Source organism: Calonectris borealis, chromosome 3, assembly GCF_964195595.1.
Source record: "Calonectris borealis chromosome 3, bCalBor7.hap1.2, whole genome shotgun sequence".
NCBI lineage: Eukaryota > Metazoa > Chordata > Aves > Procellariiformes > Procellariidae > Calonectris > Calonectris borealis.
Window position 1 is genome coordinate 577,879 of NC_134314.1, and position 19,468 is coordinate 597,346.

At 71.8% G+C, this 19,468-nt stretch overlaps 1 protein-coding gene across 2 annotated transcripts; it reads right to left on the minus strand.

Annotated features, from left to right (window-relative positions):
* Positions 1 to 3,691: 3,691 nt before the first annotated feature.
* DPYSL5 (dihydropyrimidinase like 5) lies at positions 3,692 to 18,090 on the minus strand. 2 transcript variants are annotated; one of them, XM_075147966.1, is made up of 13 exons: positions 18,047 to 18,090; positions 12,965 to 13,229; positions 11,353 to 11,511; positions 10,327 to 10,506; positions 10,159 to 10,227; positions 9,821 to 9,865; positions 9,546 to 9,621; positions 8,372 to 8,528; positions 7,222 to 7,363; positions 6,691 to 6,833; positions 6,403 to 6,610; positions 4,740 to 4,908; positions 3,717 to 3,802 (listed from the first exon to the last, which is right to left on the minus strand). In XM_075147966.1, exons 2-13 carry the CDS (start codon positions 13,223 to 13,225, stop codon positions 3,717 to 3,719), a joined length of 1,695 nt encoding a protein of 564 aa, XP_075004067.1. In that variant the 5' UTR covers positions 13,226 to 13,229; positions 18,047 to 18,090. The 2 variants fall into 2 exon arrangements, with proteins under 2 accessions (XP_075004066.1, XP_075004067.1); XM_075147965.1 differs by lacking the exons at positions 4,740 to 4,908; positions 18,047 to 18,090 and having other exon boundaries at positions 3,692 to 3,802; positions 12,965 to 13,225.
* Between the last annotated feature and the right edge of the window lie 1,378 nt (positions 18,091 to 19,468).

Here is a 19,468-nt window from a genome sequence, read left to right on the forward strand (position 1 = left end):
GGCCTCCGCACCGCCGGGACCCCCCGGGATCTCCCGGACCCCGCCGGGGCCTCCTGGAGCCCCAGAGACTCCTCGGACATTTGTGACCCCCCCCCCCCCCCCGGAGAGCCCCAGAGCCCCTGACACACCTAAGAGACCCCAGCGGCTGCCAGGACCCCCACAGCCCCCAGGGTTCCCCCGGGACACGCAGAGCCGCCTGAGATGTTGGGACCCGCGCAGCCCAGGGCCCCCCGGGACCCTTCGCCCCCCCCGTACCCCGCACCCCCCACACCCCACCTCCACACCATCCCTGTACTACAGGCCCCCAGATCCCCAGCCCCCCAAAACTCCACCTGCACCCCAACTCTGTCCTACAGCCCCACGACCCCCAGCCCCCCAAAACCCCACCTGCACCCCAACCCTGTCCTACAGCCCCACGACCCCCAGCCCCCCCACATCCTACCTCCACCCCATCCCTGCCCTACAGACCCCCAGATCCCCAGCCCCCCAAAAACCCCACCTGCACCCCAATCCTGTCCTATAACCCCACTGACCCCCAGCCCCCCAAAACACCACCTGCACCCCATCCCTGTCCTATGGCCCTACAGACCCCCAGCCCCCCAAAACACCACTTGCACCCCATCCCCACCTTGCAGCCCTCCTGCACCCATGTGTGTGTTTGTGCAACTGGGCAGCGTGCGTGCATGCGTGTGCACATGTGTGCGTGTGCCCTCGCCCTCCCGCTGCGTGGCGGCAGGGCCAGCTCTGTGTCCCGCGTGTGTCATAGAATCATCGAATCACGGAATGGTTTGGGTGGGAAGGGACCTTCAAAGTCCATCCAGTCCAACCCCCTGCCGCGGGCAGGGACATCTCCAACCAGACCAGGTTGCTCAGAGCCCCGTCCAACCTGACCTTGGATGTTCCCAGGGATGGGGCATCTGCCACCTCTCTGGGCAACCTCTGCCAGGGCTTCACCACCCTCAGCGTAAACAATTCCCTCCTTCCATCTGGTCTGAATCTCCCCTCTTTCAGTTTAAAACCCTTCCCCCTTGTCCTGTCGCGACAGGCCCTGCTAAAAAGTCTGTCCCCACCTTTCTGATAAGCCCCTTTAAGCACTGAAAGGCCGCAATAAGGTCTCCCCGGAGCCTTCTCTTCCCCAGGCTGAACAACCCCCACTCTCTCAGCCTGTCCTCATGGCAGAGCTGTTCCACCCCCTGATCGTTTTGGTGGCCTCCTCTGGACCCGCTCCCACAGGTCCCTGTCTGTCCTGTGCTGAGGACCCCCGAGCTGGACGCAGCCCTGCAGGGGGGTCTCACCAGAGCAGAGCAGAGGGGCAGAATCCCCTCCCTCGCCCTGCCGGCCACGCGGCTGGTGATGCAGCCCAGGGCACGGTTGGCTTCTGGGCTGCGAGTGCACATTGCCGGCTCATGTCCAGCTTTTCGTCCACCAGTACCCCCAGTCCTTCTCAGCAGAGCTGCTCTCAATCCCTTCATCCCCCATCCCAATACTGGGGCTTGCCCCGCCCCAGGTGCAGGACCTTGCACTTGGCCTTGTTGAACCTCATGAGGTTCACACGGGCCCTCTCCTCGAGCTTGTCCAGGTCCCTCTGGATGGCATCCCGTCCCTCGGGAGTGTCGACCGCACCACTCAGCTTGGTGTCATCTGCAAACTTGCTGAGGGTGCACTTGATCCCACTGTCTGTGTCATTGATGAAGATATTAAACAGTACTGGTCCCAGTACGGACCCCTGAGGGGCACCACTTGTCACCGATCTCCATCCAGACATTGAGCCATTGACCACTACCCTCTGGATGCGACCATCCAGCCAATTCCTCATCCACCGGACAGTCCACCCATCAAATCCATACCTCTCCAGTTTAGAGAGAAGGATATTGTGGGGGACCGTGTCAAAGGCCTTACAGAGGTCCAGATAGACATCGGTAGCCCTTCCCATGTCCACTGGTGTAGTCACTCTGTCATAGAAGGCCACTAGGTTGGTCAGGCAGGACTTGCCCTTGTTGAAGCCATGCCGGCTGTCTCGAATCACCTCCCTGTCCTCCATGTGCCTCAGCACAGCTTCCAGGAGGATCTGCTCCATGATCTTCGTGGGCACAGAGGTGAGGCTGACAGGTCGGTTGTTCCCCGGGTCTTCCTTTTTTCCCTTTGTCCTTGCATCCCTGCGTCCCCACACCCCCGTGTGTCCCCGCAGCAGGGCTGTGGACGCTCCCCCTCCCTGGGCAGCCTCTCGCCCCGCTCCCCCCCAGACAGCACCCAGCCACAGGTGGGGGGGCTGAGCCCCCTGCCCCGGCGCCGTCCCCAGGGGCAGCGCGGCGGGGGCTGATGGATGGATGGGGGGAGGCGTGGGGACGGTGCCAGACCCCAGCAGGGTCGGGGTGCAGGCGCACGGCCGTGCACGCCGGGAGGTGGGGACGATGCAGAGCCCACCGCGTGCCTTACCCCAGCCGGGACCCCCCAGCCAGCCCCCAAGCAGGCGTCGAGGCCGGGCGCTGTGAGAACGGTCTTTAATGAGCAAACAGAAACGTACCGCGGGTTCCTAAAACGGCCAATATGCAACTACCGGGGGCGGGCAGGACCCCCGCGCCGGGCTGCGCCCACCCGGCCCCCCGCACACCTACAGGGACCACCTAGGGGAAAAGTGCACAAGGAACAACTCACATCTGACACTACCCCGGGGACGGGCTGGGGAGGGGGAGCGGGGCCGGGGCGCCCGCCGGATAGCACCAGTGCGCAGCCGGGGGGCGAGGACCGGGCACCCCACCCCGCCGGCGCCCGCCGCGGGTGCTGGGGAGCATCGCCGGCCCCGGCAGCCCCAGGGTCCCCGGCAGCCCCGCGGCGGGGCGTGGAGGGGCAGGGCTGAGGGGTGCTCCCGGCACGCCGTCGTGCATGGAGGGACGGGGCCGTGCGTGCACGCGCACGGACACCTGCCGAGGAGTTCATGTGTGCACACGTGTGTGCAATGAGCATCTCACTGAGACCGTGCACGGTGCGATGCATGTGTGCACACACACGGCAGTGAAGAGCCTGCCGGCACCTTGCACGGAGGGATGCACGCACGTGTGCACGTGTGTGCTATGAACATCTCGCTGAGACCATGCATGGTGTGACACACACGTGTGCGCACACACGCAGCAGTGAGGAGCCTGTCGGCACTTTGCACGGAGGGATGCAAGCGTGTGTGCACGTGTGTGCCGGCGGGCAGCTGCTGGCACCACGCTCGTGCAGGCGTGCGCGTGCCGTGACGCTGCTTGCTGCTGGGGCGTGGGAAGGGCTCACGCGTCCCGCGTGGGGTCGGGGTGGGAGAGGAGGTGGGGGCCGGGGGGGGTGCAGGGATGGGGGAGCAGCCCGGGGGTGGGAAGGGCAGAAGGGGGGGTCCCTGCTTCTCCCCTAACGCTAGTGACACAAACCACTTCAGAGTATTTCCACGTGATGCACAAACAAGTCAAAAATTCACTGATCCAAACCCAACGTGCAAACAGAAAAGGGCCGGGGCAGGCCCACCCGCTGCCCCCGTCCCCTCCCGCCGGCCGGGCTGCGGCCCCCGGCCCCCCGGCCCACCGCGCACGGCTGCCAGCTCACGCTGCTGGCACGGCCCCGCAGGCGGGCCGGGGGCCGGGCAGGGCCCCCCGGTGCGAGGGGAGCCCCGCCGGAGCCGGGGTCCCGGGGGGGGCGGCGTGAGGCCGGCGCCTGGTCCTCAGTTGGGGGACAGGTCCCCGGCTCTACCAAATGCCGCTCGACCGGCCTCCGGGGGGAGCGAGAATCCGGGCCGAAGCTCGCTTTGGAACGTGGTCATCGATCTGAGAACCTGCCGGACAGACGGACGGACGGCGTCAGGGCCGCCGGCACCGGGGCGAGAGCCCGACGGCCACCCCGGCACCCACCCCTCCGCTGGCACCGTGGGGACAGCGGGTGCTCCGTGTCCTCCCGGCTCTCCCGCAGCCCCACTCCCACCTCGGCTGTGCCGCACGCGATGGGCGAGCACTGGAGCACCGGTGCCTCGTGCAGCACCGGCCACGCTGGCACTGACGCTCGTGACCCCCCAGGCCCCAGCGTCCCACCCTGGGGGGTCAGAGTGGCCCCCGCCCCGCCGGGAGCACCAAGCGGGGTGCCAGCAGGGAGCATCGCCCGAGGGTGCCAGCCCCGGCACAGCCAGCACTGCGCTGCGGTGAGCGTGGGCAGCACGGAGTGCCGCAGCCGAGGGAGCAGCATGCAGCCAGCCCCGCTCCTGCCGCAGCACGGCACGCGGCTCGGTCCTGTCCGGCGCAGGGCAGTGCCATGGAGGCTGCGGGGTGGGACGGCGGGCGCCAGCCGGAGCTGCGGGGATGCCCCCCATCCCTCTGGTCCCACTCCCGCGAACAAAGGCGCCCGCCGGGGCCAAACACAACGCATGCGCTGGCTCAGTCCTGCCCGCCCCGGCCCCCCGGCCGCCCCCAGCCCGGCACGGACCCCTGCCAGGCGCAGCCACGCGACAGACGGTGCACGGAGGGAGGGCGAGGGCTGGAGGGGCTGCGGGTCCGGGGATGGGGTCAGCTCCCTACTCTGCCACGGGAGCACTGGGGCGGCACGGCCCCCTGCCCAGGAGAAGGGGGGCTGCACCCTGGGGTGGTGGTGGGGCACCCTGGGGGGGGCGAGTGCCCGGCCGGTGCCGGAGAGCCGCCGGATGCGGGGCTGCCGGTGAGCCCCAGGGGGGGCTGGGCGCAGGGCCGGGGCTGCCGGGACCCTCGCTGCGGCCCCGCTCTTACCGGACAGGCTGAAGCTGGACTCGTGGAGGTCCCTCATGCCCCCGTGTCGCGTGGCGGGCCGGGTGGGCGTATCGGCCAGGGGCGTCCCCGTCTCTTTTTTCCCAGCATGCACAACCACGGCCACGTCCCCCAGGTACGGGGTGCGATCCACACCCCGCAGCTTTAAACTCTGCCAGAAGGGAAAGAAAAAGCCGAGAGAGCGTCAGCCCGGGTGGCACCGCGCCGTGGTGGGCGGGGGGCTGCGGCCGGGGCGCGGGGGGAGCACAGGGGTGCCCCGCGGTGCAAGCGGGGTTAGGGGTGCCACTGCTTTGCAGCGGGGTGCGGATCAGCCGGGTGCAAGGAGGGGAAGGAAGGGGGCCAGGGCACGCTGTGGCTAGGGAGGGGGCTGCGACACATGGGGAGGGGGCTGCAGTGTGGGGAGGGGGCTGCAGTGTGGGGAGGGGGCTGCAGCGTGGGGAGGGGGCTGCAGAGTGGGGAGGGGGCTGCAGAGTGGGGAAGGGTGCAGCCGGGGACGAGAGGCACCAAGCGGGATGCTGGCCAGGCTGCGGGGCTCCCGGTGCAGGAGGTGCCAGTGCAGAGCGGTGCCAGAGCAGGGTGTGGGGGAGGCAGGTGGCCCCGGTGGCGCAGCCCCTCGCCCCCATCCCCCCGGCGGTGCCAAGCCGACCCCCCGCAGTGAGGCGCAGGCGAGTGCTCCGAGTGGCCCGTGCAGGCAGGCGATGCCCGTGCAGACGCAGCGGCAGGACCCTGCCCCATGCGCCCCCAGCGCTGCCCCCCGCCGCACACGGCTCCAGCGATGGCGCTGGGCATTGGCTCCCAGCTCCCCGGGACGGCACCGGGACCCCCAGGCCGTCCCCTTCCCTTGCAGCATCAGCACCACGTCGAGCCCTGGGCACCCGTGAGTGCAGAGGGGGACAGTGGGGTGGAGACCGTGCCCCTCGCCCACAGGGGGCCAGCGATGGGCTGCAGGGCTGGCGCTGCGGGATGGGGGCAATGGGGGGGGGCAGAGAGGAGGAGAGGGGCTTCTGCAGCCCCGCCGAGACCTGCACTGCAGCCCACGGGGCTGTGCCCCAGGGTCCCCTCCTGTCCCAGCCACCTGTGTCCCTGCCCCGGTGCACGCGGGGCCACCGTGAGCTGAGGGACCACTTTGGGGGGCTGCAGAGGGGGGACCCAGCAAAGTTCAGAGAGCCCAGGACAGGGGGGCACGGGGGGCCCCCCATGCTTGGCACATGCGTCGCACATGTGTCGGGATGACTGCCGGCTGCAGCAGCGCGCAGGGTGACAGTCCCCAAACCCTCTGCGCTGCCGGCACGCGGGCAAGGGCCCAGGGAAGGGCAGGAGCTGGGGGGGCCCTCCACTGTGCGCCCCCCAGCAGGCACGCCACCTGGCCGGGCACTGCCGCTGCCGTCTTCTCCCGTCCCCGGCACGGGGCACGCTGCGCTCCCGCCACGCGATGCTCCAGGGCGGTACCGACCACGGCATGGCGTGGCACCATGGCACTAGGCGGCACAGACCCGTCCTCCCGGCATCGGCAGCACCGACCCACACCGCTGGGACCACTGCGGCCGCCACCTCCCTCGTCCCCTCCGGCAGCTGGGAGCCAGGCACGGCGCAGCCCTGCCCCACGCCGCGGCACAGTGTCGGCTCGGCCCCCGCTACCCCCTACCTTCTCCCGCTGCACCAGCTTCTTGTAGACGGAGTCCGGGAAGGAGCGGAGCGGGCAGAACTTGCCGGTGCCCTCGGCGCACATGAAGACGCCGTTCTCGTAGACCACGCGCCCGCGGCTGATGGTGACCAGGGGCACCCCGTGGCACCGCATGTTCTCGTACAGGTTGATGTCCCCCCCCTGCACCTGGGTGCTGGCCGAGATGGTCCTGGGCGGGGGGACGGGGCGGTGAGCGGGCGCCCAGCGGCATGGGGAGCCCCCTTCAGTCCCCCCACTGACTGCACCTACTTGGTGGCCTCGGGGTCCCACACCACGACGTCGGCGTCGGCCCCGGGGATGATCCGGCCCTTGCGGGGGTACAGGTTGTGGATCTTGGCTGCGTTGGAGCTGGTCACGGCCACGAAGCGGTTCTCATCCATCTTGCCCCCGACCTGCCGCCGGAGCAGGGGGGTGAGGATGTGCCGGGCCGCATCCTGCCCCAGCCCCACAGCGCTGCCCAGCTGCCTGCGCCCCGTCCCTCGTGCCCTGTGCTGCCCACCCCGAACGCCCTGAACACCTCGGGGGTGATGCCGGAGCCGTGCCCCTTGCTGGGACCCACTGGGTTGCACTGGGGAGCACCTCGCCCGCCCCCATGCCAGAGGGCAAACACCCCATGGGACGTCCCGTGGGACCTGGGGAAAGGGCCCTCCCACCCCAAAGCTGGGGCCAGCTCAGCCCAAGCCGGACCCACTGCCGAGCCCCCCGAGAGCGGGGGGCAGCCCCGTCCCAGCCCCGTCCCGGGGGTGCCTGTGGGCAGGGGAGGGGTGCGGGACCCCGTACCACGCCTCGCTCCCAGATGATGTTCATGCGGTCCTGCACCCCGCTGACGCCGTGGGGGATCTTGGTGAAGTCCTCCTTGCCCATGGCTTTCTGCTTGGTGCTGAAGGGCCGGTGGTCGGAGGCCACGATGTTCAGCGTGTCGCTGCGGGAGGATGGGGCAGCGCTGCTGATGGCACCGCCGGGGCGGCTCGGCCACAGCCAGCCGGTGACGGGGCAGGCGGCCAGGAGTGGGGTGCCCAGGGAGCTCAGTGTGCAAGGAATGGAGCACCCATGCCGTGGGGTGCCCAGGGAGCTCAGCACCCAGGGAGCGGGGTGCCCACGGAATGGGGCACCCATGCCGTGGGGTGCCCAGGGATCTCAGCGCCCAGGGAGCAGGGTGCCTGGGGAGTGGGGCATCCATGCAGTGGGGTGCCCAGGGAGCTTGGTGCCTGGGGAACTCAGCGCCTGGAAAGCAGGACGCCTGGGAGCTCAGCACTTGGGGAGCGGGGTGCCCGGGGAGTAGGCACCCACGCAATGGGGTGCCCAGGGAGCAGGGTGCTCAGGGAGCTCAGTGCCCAGGGAGCAGGGTGCCTGGGGAGTGGGACACCCATGCAGTGGGGTGACCGGGGAGCTCAGTGCCCAGGGAGTGGGGTGCCTGGGGAGCAGGGTGCCCAGGGCATGGGGTACCCATGCAGTGGTGTGACTGGGGAGCTCAGCACCCAGGGAGCGGGCTGCCTGGGGAGTGAGCCACCCACGCAGCGGGGCACCCAGCATCCCAGGTGCTCAGGGAGTGCTTGGGAAGTGCAGCACCCACAGAGCGAGACCCCGAGGGAGCGCAGTGTCTGGGAAGTGAGGCACCCAGAGAGCCCGGTGCCCAAGAAGTGAGGTGCCAGGCACGTGGGGTGCCAGGGGCTAGCCCCGGGAGGGGCATGCCTGAAGGATGGGGTGTCTGGAGAGCACAGCACCAGGGGAGCAGGGTGCCTGGGGAGCAGGGTGCCAGAACACCTGGTGCTGGGGTGACAGGGCAGGCAGACGGCATGGCACCCGGGAGCAGGACACCTGGGCATGCTGGACACCAGGGGTGCCCAGAGAGCACCGGCAAGCGTGGGGTGCGGGGAAGCACGGTTCGCGGGAAGGGGTGCTGGGGCACGGGGTGCCCAGGGTGCCTTACTTGGCGAGCAGGCTCATGAGGTAGGCAGAGGTGTTGGTGTCCAGGCGCAGTGGTGGCACGGTGACGTAGGCAGCAGCGTGGAACCAGTCCTGGTGGTAGTAGTGCAGCCCGGTGAGTGTGGCGTGCGCCGTGGTCGTCTCCGCGTACACCACCTTCCCTGCCGGGGCGGAGGTACACACGTGGGGCTGGGGGCAGGTGTGCAATGGAGGGATGTGCATGGGCAAGTGTGCAAGGGGCATGCGTGTGCTCTGCCCATGTCGGCATCTCTGCAGGCAGCGTGTGCCCCCGTCCGGGCAGGAGCCCCATGTCCACGTGTGGACACATGTGCTCACGTCTGTGTCCCGTGTGTCTGCAAGAAGAGCTGCAGGTGCCCAGTGGCTGTGGGCCCATGCACACATGTGCTCCTGTGTCCGCGTATCTGTTCCTGCCTGCATCCCTGTCCATGCAAGAGCCCACGTGTCTCTGCGTGTCCGTGGCCCCGCACCTCCCGTGCTGTGTGTGTCTGCACCTCTGCACGTGACACGGCCCTGCATGTGCCCATGTCCATGTCCCTTCACACCCATGACCTTCCGGGTGCCCACATTCACCCTGCGTGCGGCCCGTGCCTGCGGGTATGTCCGTGTCCACGCGTGTGCCCCCTGCCCACGTGCCACATCAGCGTGTCCCGTGTCCCTGTCCGTGCCCCATGGCTGCAGCCCCACTCGGGCTCACGCCTGCGTGTGCACACCCCTCCGCGCGCGCCTCTGCCCGTGTCCCTGCGTGTGCCCGTGCGCCCACGCGTGTAGGAGCCTCCCGCGCAGGGACAGCCCGCACGGCAGGGGGCGGAGCTGCAGGGCAGGGGGCGGAGCTAAGGGCTCTTCCCCTGTAGGGGGCGGAACTACAAGGCAGGAGGGAGCGCCAGGGGCTCGGGCTGCAGGGGGCGTGGCCTGCGGGCGGGGAGGCGTGGCCTGCGGGCGGGGAGGCGTGGCCTGCGGGCGGGGAGGCGTGGCCTGCGGGCTACCACCGCACGGACACGATGCCAGGGGGAGATGGAGGTTTTGCACCAGCGGGACCAGACCCCTCTCTGGGCCCACGGGGGTCCACGTCCCACCCCACTGCCAGCCCGGGGGGACCACGTCCTGCCCCGGGGTGGGCGGGGGGAGCCGCTCCCGGGGGTGCCCATCCGAGCCCCTACCTTGCATCTTGGCGGCAGCGACGACGTCCCCTGCAGACATGCTGGAGACGTTCACCAGGTAGACGGGGCAGTGGGTCTGCGGAGAGGGGGGTCAGTGCCACTGTCACCATGGCGCCCCGGCTCCAGGGGGGTCCCCGTGCCCCCCATGGAACCGGGGCGCCCACCCCCAAATGCCCACTGCATGTGCCACACACCCAGCTTGCTCCGGGGGGGACCCCGGTGCGGACCATTGGCAGCGGGGTTCAGTCCTGGCCGCCCGGCTCGGGACCACTCACCCTGTTGGCAATGGTGATGACGCGGTGCGTGGCCTCGGCTTCCAGCTGCGGAGAGAGCGGGCAGTGAGACGCATGGCACGGCACGGCCAAACGGGTGGGTGGTGCGAGGGTGGGTGTGCAGATGGTGTGGAGATGGGTGTGCAAATGGTTGTGCAGATGGTGTGCATGGATGGCGTGCAGGTGGGTGCACGGGTGGCACAGATGGGTGAATGGACCGCACAGACGGGTGCACGGGTGGGTGCATGGTCGGTGCCAGCTATGAGGATGCCCCGGAGCATCCCAGCCACATCGCAGGCCATCGCCTGTGCAGGGACTCAGGGACACCAGCAGTCACCTACCTCTTCGGGCCGGCTGATCTCAATGCCCTCCGGCCCCGTGATGCCCAGGTCCAGCGCCTCCTTCGCTCCCTGGGGAATGGGGGGGGGTGTCAGGGTGGGGGTGACACAGGGGGCTCTGCCCCATCGCTGCCGGGCTGCCCGTGGGCACCCCCCAGCCCTAGCGCTCACCTCAGCCACCAGCTCGCCGTTCTCGGCATGGACCCGGGCGATGGCCCCGATGTCGCGGCAAGCCCGGAAGACCTGGTAGAGCTCGCTGTCCCGCAGCATGTACAGGTCCTTGTAGGTCATGAACATCTGGAAGGAGTTCACCCCCTTCTCCCGCACCAGCGTCTCCATCTCTGCCTTCACCTGCGCCAGGACGGGGGGTCAGTGCGGTGGGGGGGACATGGCAGCTCCGGGGTCCGTGGGCAGCCATGTGACCTGCTCCCCCCCCACAGGGCAGGCGGGGCGAGGTGCACCCTGCCGCGGGGCAGGGACTGACACCGCTCCTGGGGCGCGAGACGCAGGATTTGTGCACGCACCCTGGGGTGATCTGGGGAGCGGCAAGTGCTGGGGGAGCGGGGGGATTTTGCTCGCCCTGTCACGCTGTGGTCTGGCCCTGGCCTGGCCGAATCCCCGGTGTGCCGGTGCTGGGATGCACCCTGGGGGGCACCCACTCTGTCCCCATCCATCCCCTGCTCTGTCCGGGGAGGGTCTGGCCGGGCCACGGGGTACACAGGGATCGGGGTCTCCCTGCAGCACGGCTGGGAGCAGCCCGGCTCAAGCCAGGCCTGATCCTGCTCTGGCAGCTTCGGCGGGGATTGCAGGGGCTGAGCGTGCTGTGGGACGGGGTCTGGGCGCTGAGCAGGGCCAGCCCCTGCGGGGGTCGTGCTGCAGAATGGGGTCCCCCCCTCAAGCTGGGACCACCGTGCCCGGGCGTCCCGGTCCCCTCCATGGAGTGGCAGCACCTTCCCCGCCCCGGCAAGGGGCTCAGCCCCGCGGGGACCCCCTGCCCCGCTGAGCCGGGATCAAGGCAGCTCAAAAGGCAGGCTGGGGGCTCAGCCCAGCCCACCCCAACAAGCAGCTAATGGGATCAGCAGGGCCAGGAATTAGCCCTGGCTGCAGCAGCTGCTCCTGGGCACCGCAGCCCCGGCGCCCGCCTCGCGGTGCCGGGGTCAGAGCCTTGCTGTACCGGCGCGGCGCGGCCAGGCTCACCTTGGGCGCCCACCAAGTGATGCCCATGTGCAGGGCGTAGTCGCAGCAGACTTTGGGGTCGGCCAGGCTGCGGCACTTCTCGTAGGCGTCCAGCAGCGAGGTCTCCTTGTCCGGCAGGACGTGGCCGATGATCATCGTCGTCCCTCCCACTAGGGCTGCCTGCGGGTGACGGGGACAGTGGTGGTGGGGGTCAGGATTGGCCCCGCTAGGGAACGGCCCCCAGGGCCCGCAGTGCTGCCCACGCTGCACGTGGTCCTGCCGCCTGGTCCTGGCTACGAGCAGGGCTGATCCCCGGGTGGCTGGGCTGGGACAGCCACCTTCGGCTCACGGCGTTGCCCGCAGGCAGGCGGGGGTCCCGGGCTGGGCCCCGTTGCAGGCAGGCATCCCCTCACATCACCGTGGGGTGCAACCGCCCCCCGCAGCACCCTGGCCCTGCCCGCCGCTGCCCGGTTGCAGCAGCACATCTGGACACATGACGCATCTGGAGGGCCCCATCCTGCCGCCTGCCAGGGCACCAACCGCTGGATTTGGGGTGCAGGGGAACGCCCCGCCTGGGCTGCCGGTGGGCCTGGGCACCGCAGCCCCTGCAGTCCCCCCCGCTGCGCCCCCGGCGCAGGGCCCGATCCGGGATGGGCCTGCCCAGGCCAGGCCAGGCAGCGCAGGGGCTGCAGGGAGAGCCCCCCCGCTGCGGCACGCGTGGGCAGCAGGGTGGGAGCCGTCGCACCCGGCGGTGTCCCCGGCTCACCCGGCCCGGCTAATCCCCAAAGCTCCTTTACCAATTGGCCCTCGCGTGCTGGCGCGGGTCGGTGGCACCGGCGCAGTGCTGCGAGGCAGCCTGCCAGGATGGGGACGGGGAGCAGGCATGGCATGGGGTGCCCGCGGTTGCTGCACTGGCCCCCTGCCCTCCAGCACATTGCCGTGCCCCTCCCGGCCCCTCACTGTGCCATGGCACGGGGCCTGCCCCGACCCCAACCCCTGTGCTGCAGCAGCCGCGGCAGAGCCGAGCCCCTGCCCAGGGATGCTGGGCACCCCGGGGCCAGGCGCGGCCAGCACCGGCCCGGCACAATGGCTGCTCTGTGCGGGGTGCTGGAGACAGCCGGCCCCGGCGCTGCCGGGACAAGCCTCTGCTGGCCCCTCGACACCCCCAGGCAGCGGCACCCGGTGCACGGCACCGCCAGCCCACGGCAGGACCCTGCGGCACAGGGAGGGCCCCGAGCCGGGCTGGCACCGCGGAGGGCCCCATGCTGGCACAGGGTGCTGTGGCACCGGTGAAGGAGGAGGATGTTCACAGCAAGGGGACCTGATGGATGGGGACATGGGGACAGCCTGCGCACGGTGCCAGGCTGCTGGGGAGTTGGTGCAGTGCCGGGGCAGAGAGCCTGCCCACGCCGCGCAGCTCCCGCCAGCGGGGCCCGGCCACCGAACGCTCTCGCCTGCCCGGCATCCCCCTTGGCCGCAGATGCTCCATGCCGACCCCCTGCAGCACCCGCCGGCACCCCGGGGGCCAGGGAGCCCTCCCTGAGCAAACCCACCCTCCGCGGGCTCGGGGTGTGGGCAGAGCGTGCAGGCAGCACGCCCGGGGTGGGCAGGGGGGGCCGCGGCCGGGCGGTACCTTGGTGCCGTGGTAGAAGTCATCCACGCAGGTGGCATTCATGAAGGTCTGGTGGAAGTGGGTGCTGGTGTCGATGCCACCCGGGATGACGAGCTTGCCGGTGGCGTCGATGACCTTGGCCCCGCCAGGGATCATGAGCTCGCGGCCCACTTGCTGGATGATGCCGTTCTCGATGTAGACGTCCGCCTCCAGCGTGCAGTCGTCGTTCACCACCTTCCCCCCCTTGATGAGGATCCGCATGGTGGCCGCGTTGGCGAGCATGGTGCTGAGAGGGCAGGCGTCAGCCCCGGGGCGGCCACCGGGTGCCCCTGTCCCGCGCAGCCCCCCAGGGCCGGGGGGGGCTCACCCCCATCGCCCACCCTGGGGGTCCCGGGCTTGCACAGTTCTGCTGCCACGGGGGCAAGTCCCCCTTCTCGGCACTGGGAGCCGGTGCGGGCAGGCAGGCAGGCAGGGCTCCGGGCAGCCCCGCGGCTGCGCATCCACCATGCCCATCCCCGCCCTGGGCCATGTCAACACTGGATTATCCCGGGAAATCCGCGGAGAGGGGGGGCTCCAGGCATGGAGAGCGCCGGGGCTGACACCGCTGCCCGGGGCCTCTGCCCCACGGCCCCGCATGGTGCCAGCTCTGCCGGAGCCCCCGCGCTGCCCCAGCGCCGTCTTCGCCCCCCAGCAGCGAGGGGCGTCCCCAGACACAATCTGTAATTCGTTTGGTAGATGAAGGTCAAACGCGATCGACCCGTCTGAGCAGGGACGGCACGCGACGGCTGCACGGGCACCCCGGGACCGCGTCCCGCCCTGGGGGCACCAGGTGGGCTGGGACCCCACCAGCACCCCTGTCCCAGCAACTCCTCTGCAGGGACGCACTGCAGGGACCCCGACACCAGCGACCCCTCTGCGTGGGCCCCCCCAGGACCCCCCCAGGGACCCCAGCGGTGCTGCCCGTGCAGGGCGCAGGGCTGTGCAGGCAGTGCTGCCTCCCCTCCTCCAGACAAAGGCCGGGGCTTGCATGTGGGCAGCACGGCACTGCCCGGCCTCGCCGGCACGACCATGCCGGCACCGAGCAGCCCCGGCTGCCGCGGGGGTGGCAGAGCCCCAGCACCCACCCGACCCCAGTGTCCCCAGGCCCCTGGACAGGGATGGCACATGCTGTCCCTGCCATGACTCCGGGACCTGCACCGGGCCATGGGGCAGAGGATGCTGCTGGCGGTGGCACAGTCCCTCGTGGCAAGGGGCTGGCGCGGTGCCCCCACAGCCCTGCCACCGCTCCGTGTGGATGCTGGGGTCGGGGCACCGCTCTGAAGGGACAGTCCTGAGGACGTGCCAGCAATTCCCAGCCACCGAGCAAAACGCCGGCTCAGCAGCAAATGGCTTCCCCGGGCGCCGGACCTGGCGGAGAGCCGCGGTGGCCTGTGGGGCTGAGCCGGGCCCTGCCAGCAGCTGAGCATTCCCGGCGCTGCGGGCAGGAGCAGCTGCCCGGGGAGGGCGAGCGGCTGTGCCCACTGCAGGGCCACAACCGCGCTGGGGCTGGGGGGCACCGGGAGCCCTTCCTGGGCCAGCTCCTGCCCCAGGGCTCCACGATGGCAGTGCCAGCCCTGCCGTGGGCAAGCCCGGTGCCAGCCCATGCCTCGTCCCGCTGCTCTCACCCCGGCACGGGACCACAGCGAGCACCTGCCAGGGTCCCACAGGCCGCCCCCCTGCCACGGGATCGCTCCTGGGCCAGGCGGCCCCCGCCCTGCCAGGAATGCCGCTGCCATGCACAGCTGTGCCGGCCGCCGAGGGACGGCAGAGGGAAACGGGTGCCAGAGGGGCCGAGGTGGGACGGCCGCGACCTTCCTGCCCGCAGGAGCTCCTCATGCAGCGTGCCGGGCCGCCGTGGCATGCGGGGCACCGGCACCCCAGCCCAGCCAGTCCTGGGGCAGGGGCAGCTGCCCCGCTGCCCCCCCAGCCCCAGGCTCTGCAAGGGCTGTGCTGGGGGGCACCCGGACCCACGGCGGCACTGCCGGCCCCAGGGGGACGAGGGGGACAGCCCCAGCCAGAGACCTGCCGAGCCCCCGTGCCAGCAGCAGCCGGGATGGGGCGAGATGTCGGGGCAGAGACTGACCTTGGTGGGGTGAGGGACAACAGGAGACTCGGTGGTGCCCACTGCCCCCCCCAAACCCCCCAGGACCCCAAGGCAGGGATGGGCTGGGCAGGACGGTGCTCGTGCTGCGCAGGAATGGGGGTGTGGAAGTGGTGCATGGCACCCCAAGATGAAAGCGGGTTGCTGTGACGGACGGATCTGGAGCGCGGCAGCGCGCAGGGAGGCAGCCTGCGCCGGCTCCCAGCGGTGCCGCAGCACCCTGCGCCGCGCAGCACGGGCCAGGCCCCCCAGCTCGGGTGGGACAGGGGAGAGGAGGGCACAGGTCCCCACAACCATGTCCTGGCCTCGCCTGCCCTGCTCCCCACAGCAGCTTGAGGAGGGGGTGACTGTGCCCCCCAAGTCACTGTGCCCCCGCTGTGCCCAGTGCTGCACGGACCATGGTGGGACCTGACCTGCCCCGGGGGCCCGCACAGCCCGGCTGCCCCGGCGCTGTGCAGGCAGGGCCCCGCTGCCAGCTGGATCCGGAGCTCCGGCGGGGGTGGGCGGGTGGGCTCTCTGGCACCACAGCCCCGGCCCCACGGGTGAGGTGGAGGAGAGGGTGGCTGCCATGGGTGTGCTGGAAGGGGGCGAGTGCGGCAGAGCGCGGCAGAGCGCGGGAGGCAGGCCAGGCACTGGCTGCAGAGACGGGTCATCACTCGAGGACGCAGGCGAGGGCGAGCCTGGCGTGGGCTGGACACGATGGACGGACAAGGGCTGGCAGCTCAACACGCTGCCCATGGCCTTTGCCACCACGGAGCCACCCACGCCGCCACCATGCTCCCCCCACCCTGTTGTGCCGGGCCCCTTTCCTGCCCACTCCTCGGGGACCCAGCTGGCCACCCCTGCACCCAGCCCCGGGAGAGCCCCACTGCTCCGGCACTGCGCCTGCAGGACTGGGCATCGCTGCCCCCCACCGCCAGCCGCCGCTCCAGCCGTCACGCCAGACCCTGTGCCCAGCCCAGGCTGCCCACCGCGGACTGCCTGGCACACCAGTCCCCCCCAGCTCACACCCAGTCCCCCCCCCAGCTCACACTGGGCATTCCCAAGGGCTCTGCCCCTCTGTCCCCCAGCCTGTGCTGCAGTGCCAGCACGGCACAGCCTGCCCTGGGAACACCCAGGCTCTTGCCCGCGCCCCGGCGAGCCGCTGCGGCGCAGTGGCACAGCCAGCATCAGGCAGCAGCGGCGGCGGCTGCTCGCTGAGGCGGAAGGCAGGAGGTTTCTGTGAGACAACAGGTTCCCCAGGCAGGGCAGAAACGCAGTGTCAGCACTGGGGGGGCCGCAAGCATCCTTGGGGACCCCCCACCCGGCCCTGCCACCGCAGCCGGCACCCCCGCACCGCAGGCCCCTGGCTCGGCTGTCCTTGGGCGCTGCCGGCAGCCTGGTCGAGCCCGGGGGGGGGGGCCGCGGCGGCACTTCCCGGCATACAAAGCAGCGCGGCCATCTCGGGGGGCTTCCAGCCCCCCCAGTGCCCGCCGGCTGCTCCGCCAGCCCCGAGCCGCGGGGGCTGGTGGGGCGGGGGATTGGGGACAGCTGTGACCCCGGCAGGACAAAGGGACCCCTGCCCCGGCGGGAGCTGCTGGGGGGGCACCTGTTGGGGCCGGGGCGGCTGCTGGGCCTGGCCTTTGTGCTGGGACGGTGGGAATGCAGCGCGGCCGCACACAGAGCCGCATTGTGCAGCGAGGCGAGGCCGGGGGCTGCTCCCGTACCCGGCCTGCCGCGGCCCCTCTGCCGCACCCGGCTTTTGTCTGTGCTGGTGAGACCCCCGGCACCCACCCTGCCCAGCACCCACCCTCCCGCCTGGGCCCTGGCCGGGACCCTCCTTTGTCAGGGGCTGGGCTCGGTGACCGTCCCCTCCTGGGCAGGATCAGCCCTGCCGGTGACACCAAACCACAACCACTGCCTGTCCCCGGCCAGCGGCGGCAGCTGGGTGGGCATCGCCCCCCGCCTCGGAGATGCCTCTTGGGGGGTGACATCCCCCCAGCCCTGCCCCTTCCCCGGCTCCGTTTCGGACACAGCCAGGCCGGGAGCCGGCATCCCGCTCCGGTGCTGCACGAGGGGCCTGGGCTGCCCTGCCCTGCTGCCGGGGACCCGCCGACCGACCCCCGGCCAGGATGAGCTCCAGTGCTGAGGTGACCGAGCCACCACCCCGGGAGGGACAGGGGGACCTGGGCTACCCTGCTGTGAGCGGGGGACCATGATCCACGGGCAAAGGGCCAGGGATGCTCCGGCAGAGCCGCCAAGCCCGGGATGCTGCGGGCGTGCAGGCAGCCAGTCCTGGTCCCCGCGGGCACCTTGGCACGGCACGCTCCACGGCACGCGCCACGGCACGGCACGCTCCACGGCACTATGGCCACACCCGAGCGAGTGCAGGGCGCGCTGCCACAGCAGAGGGGTGCTGGGCGCCCAGCGGGACCCCCCAGCCCTGTTCCGGGGTCCCCATCGCACCCCAGGCGCTGACCCCAGGGTGTGCCGGGTGAGCGCGTCGCAGCCGGCACTGCGGCACCGAACCCAGGGGTCCTGCCAGCCCTCGGGGGCCCGGCCCGGGGCTGCGGGGGTCCCCGGGCGGAGAGCCGGGGCTGCAGGGGGGGTTGCCCGGGCGGAGAGCCGGGGCTGCCCGCCCCGGTGCGGGGTGCTGGGCAGGGCGCACCCGGCGCGGGGCCGGGCCCCGGGCGCGGTGCGGGGGCGGCGGGGGGAGGCGCGGCCCGGGGCGAGGGGCGGCCGCGGTGACGCTGCGGCGGGGCCCGGTGCGGGCTCCCGGGGGCGCGGCCGGGTGCCGACCCCGCCAGCCCCGGGGCGGCCCCGCAGACAAAGCCCGGTGCCGCCCAGCACAAAGGATGCTCCGAGCGGGGCGGGGCCGCCCGGGAGCCCCCGCGGAACAATGGGCCGGGCCCGGCAGGACCCCCGCCCGCCCCCGCCGCCCCCCCGCGCCCCGGCCGCCCCGCCGTCCCCGCTCCTCCGCGCACCTGCTGCTCCGCACCCGGTCGCGACACGGCGCCGACGAGGGAGCCGGGCCCGCTCGGGCGGGGCGGCCCCGTCGCCACACCCCGCCGAGGCGAGCCCCTCGCGCTGCCGCGACACCATCGCCCTGTCGCGACAGGTGACTCGCCGTACCTGGGCGGGGGCCTCGCATAACCATTCCGCCCCGCCATACCCAGCGAGTCGCCCCATGCGGGGGTGGCGCGGCACTCCCCCTCCTCGCCTGTCGCGACACCCCCGCCTGTCGCGGTATACGCACCTGTCGCGATTGCCCCACCCGTCGCGATACGGCCGCGACAAGTCACATCCCGCCGGTGCGGGAACGTGCGGGAACAGCCCAGCCCAGCCCAGTCCGGCCCAGCCCGGCCCAGCCCCGCCGGTACCTCCCGCTCCGCTGCGCTCCCGCTCCGGCTGCGCCCGCCGCGCTCCCCGTCCGCGATCGCCTCTCACCCAAACCTGCGCGGCGGGGGCGGAGCCTGCCCGCCGCCTCGGCCAGTCGCCGCCCGTCTTCCCCGCTGGGGGCGGGGCCGGGCCTCCCAGCAGGGTGGGCTGCGCGCGGCCTGACTGACAGGCAGAGGGGGCGGGGCCGGAGCCCAGGACCCCGCCCAGCGGCGGCCACCTGCCCGCGCGGTTGCCGTGGTGACGGGAGCCGGCACAAAGGCGCGCGGAGGCGGCCCCGAGTAACCCCGGCCCCCGGCACCTCCCCATGGCCCCCCCGGCACCTCCCCATGGCCCCCCCGGCACCCCCCCATAGCCCCCCCAGGCACCTCCCCATGGCCCCCCGGCACCCCCCCATAGCCCCCCCAGGCACCTCCCCATGGCCCCCCGGCACCCCCCCATAGCCCCCCCAGGCACCTCCCCATGGCCCCCCGGCACCCCCCCATAGCCCCCCCAGGCACCTCCCCATGGCCCCCCGGCACCCCCCCATAGCCCCCCCAGGCACCTCCCCATGGCCCCCCCGGCACCTCCCCATGGCCCCCCCGGCACCCCCCCATAGCCCCCCTGGCACCTCCCCATGGCCCCCCAGGCACCTCCCCATGGCCCCCCGGCACCTCCCCATGGCCCCCCCGGCACCTTCCCATAGCCCCCCCCCGGCACCTCCCCATGGCCCCCCCAGGCACCTTCCCATGGCCCCCCCGGCACCCCCCCATAGCCCCCCGAGACCTCCCCATGGCCCGCCCCGGCACCTCCCCATGGCCCTCCCAGGCACCTCCCCATGGCCTCCCGAGACCTCCCCATGGCCCCCCCGGGACCTCCCCATGGCCCCCCGGCCCCTCCCCATGGCCCCCCCGGCACCTCCCCATGGCCCTCCCTCGCATGTCCCCATGGGCCCCCCATGAGACCCCATGGCACCCCTATAGACCCCCATCATAGCCCCCCGACAACCCATTTCTCTCCAGGGTAATCCC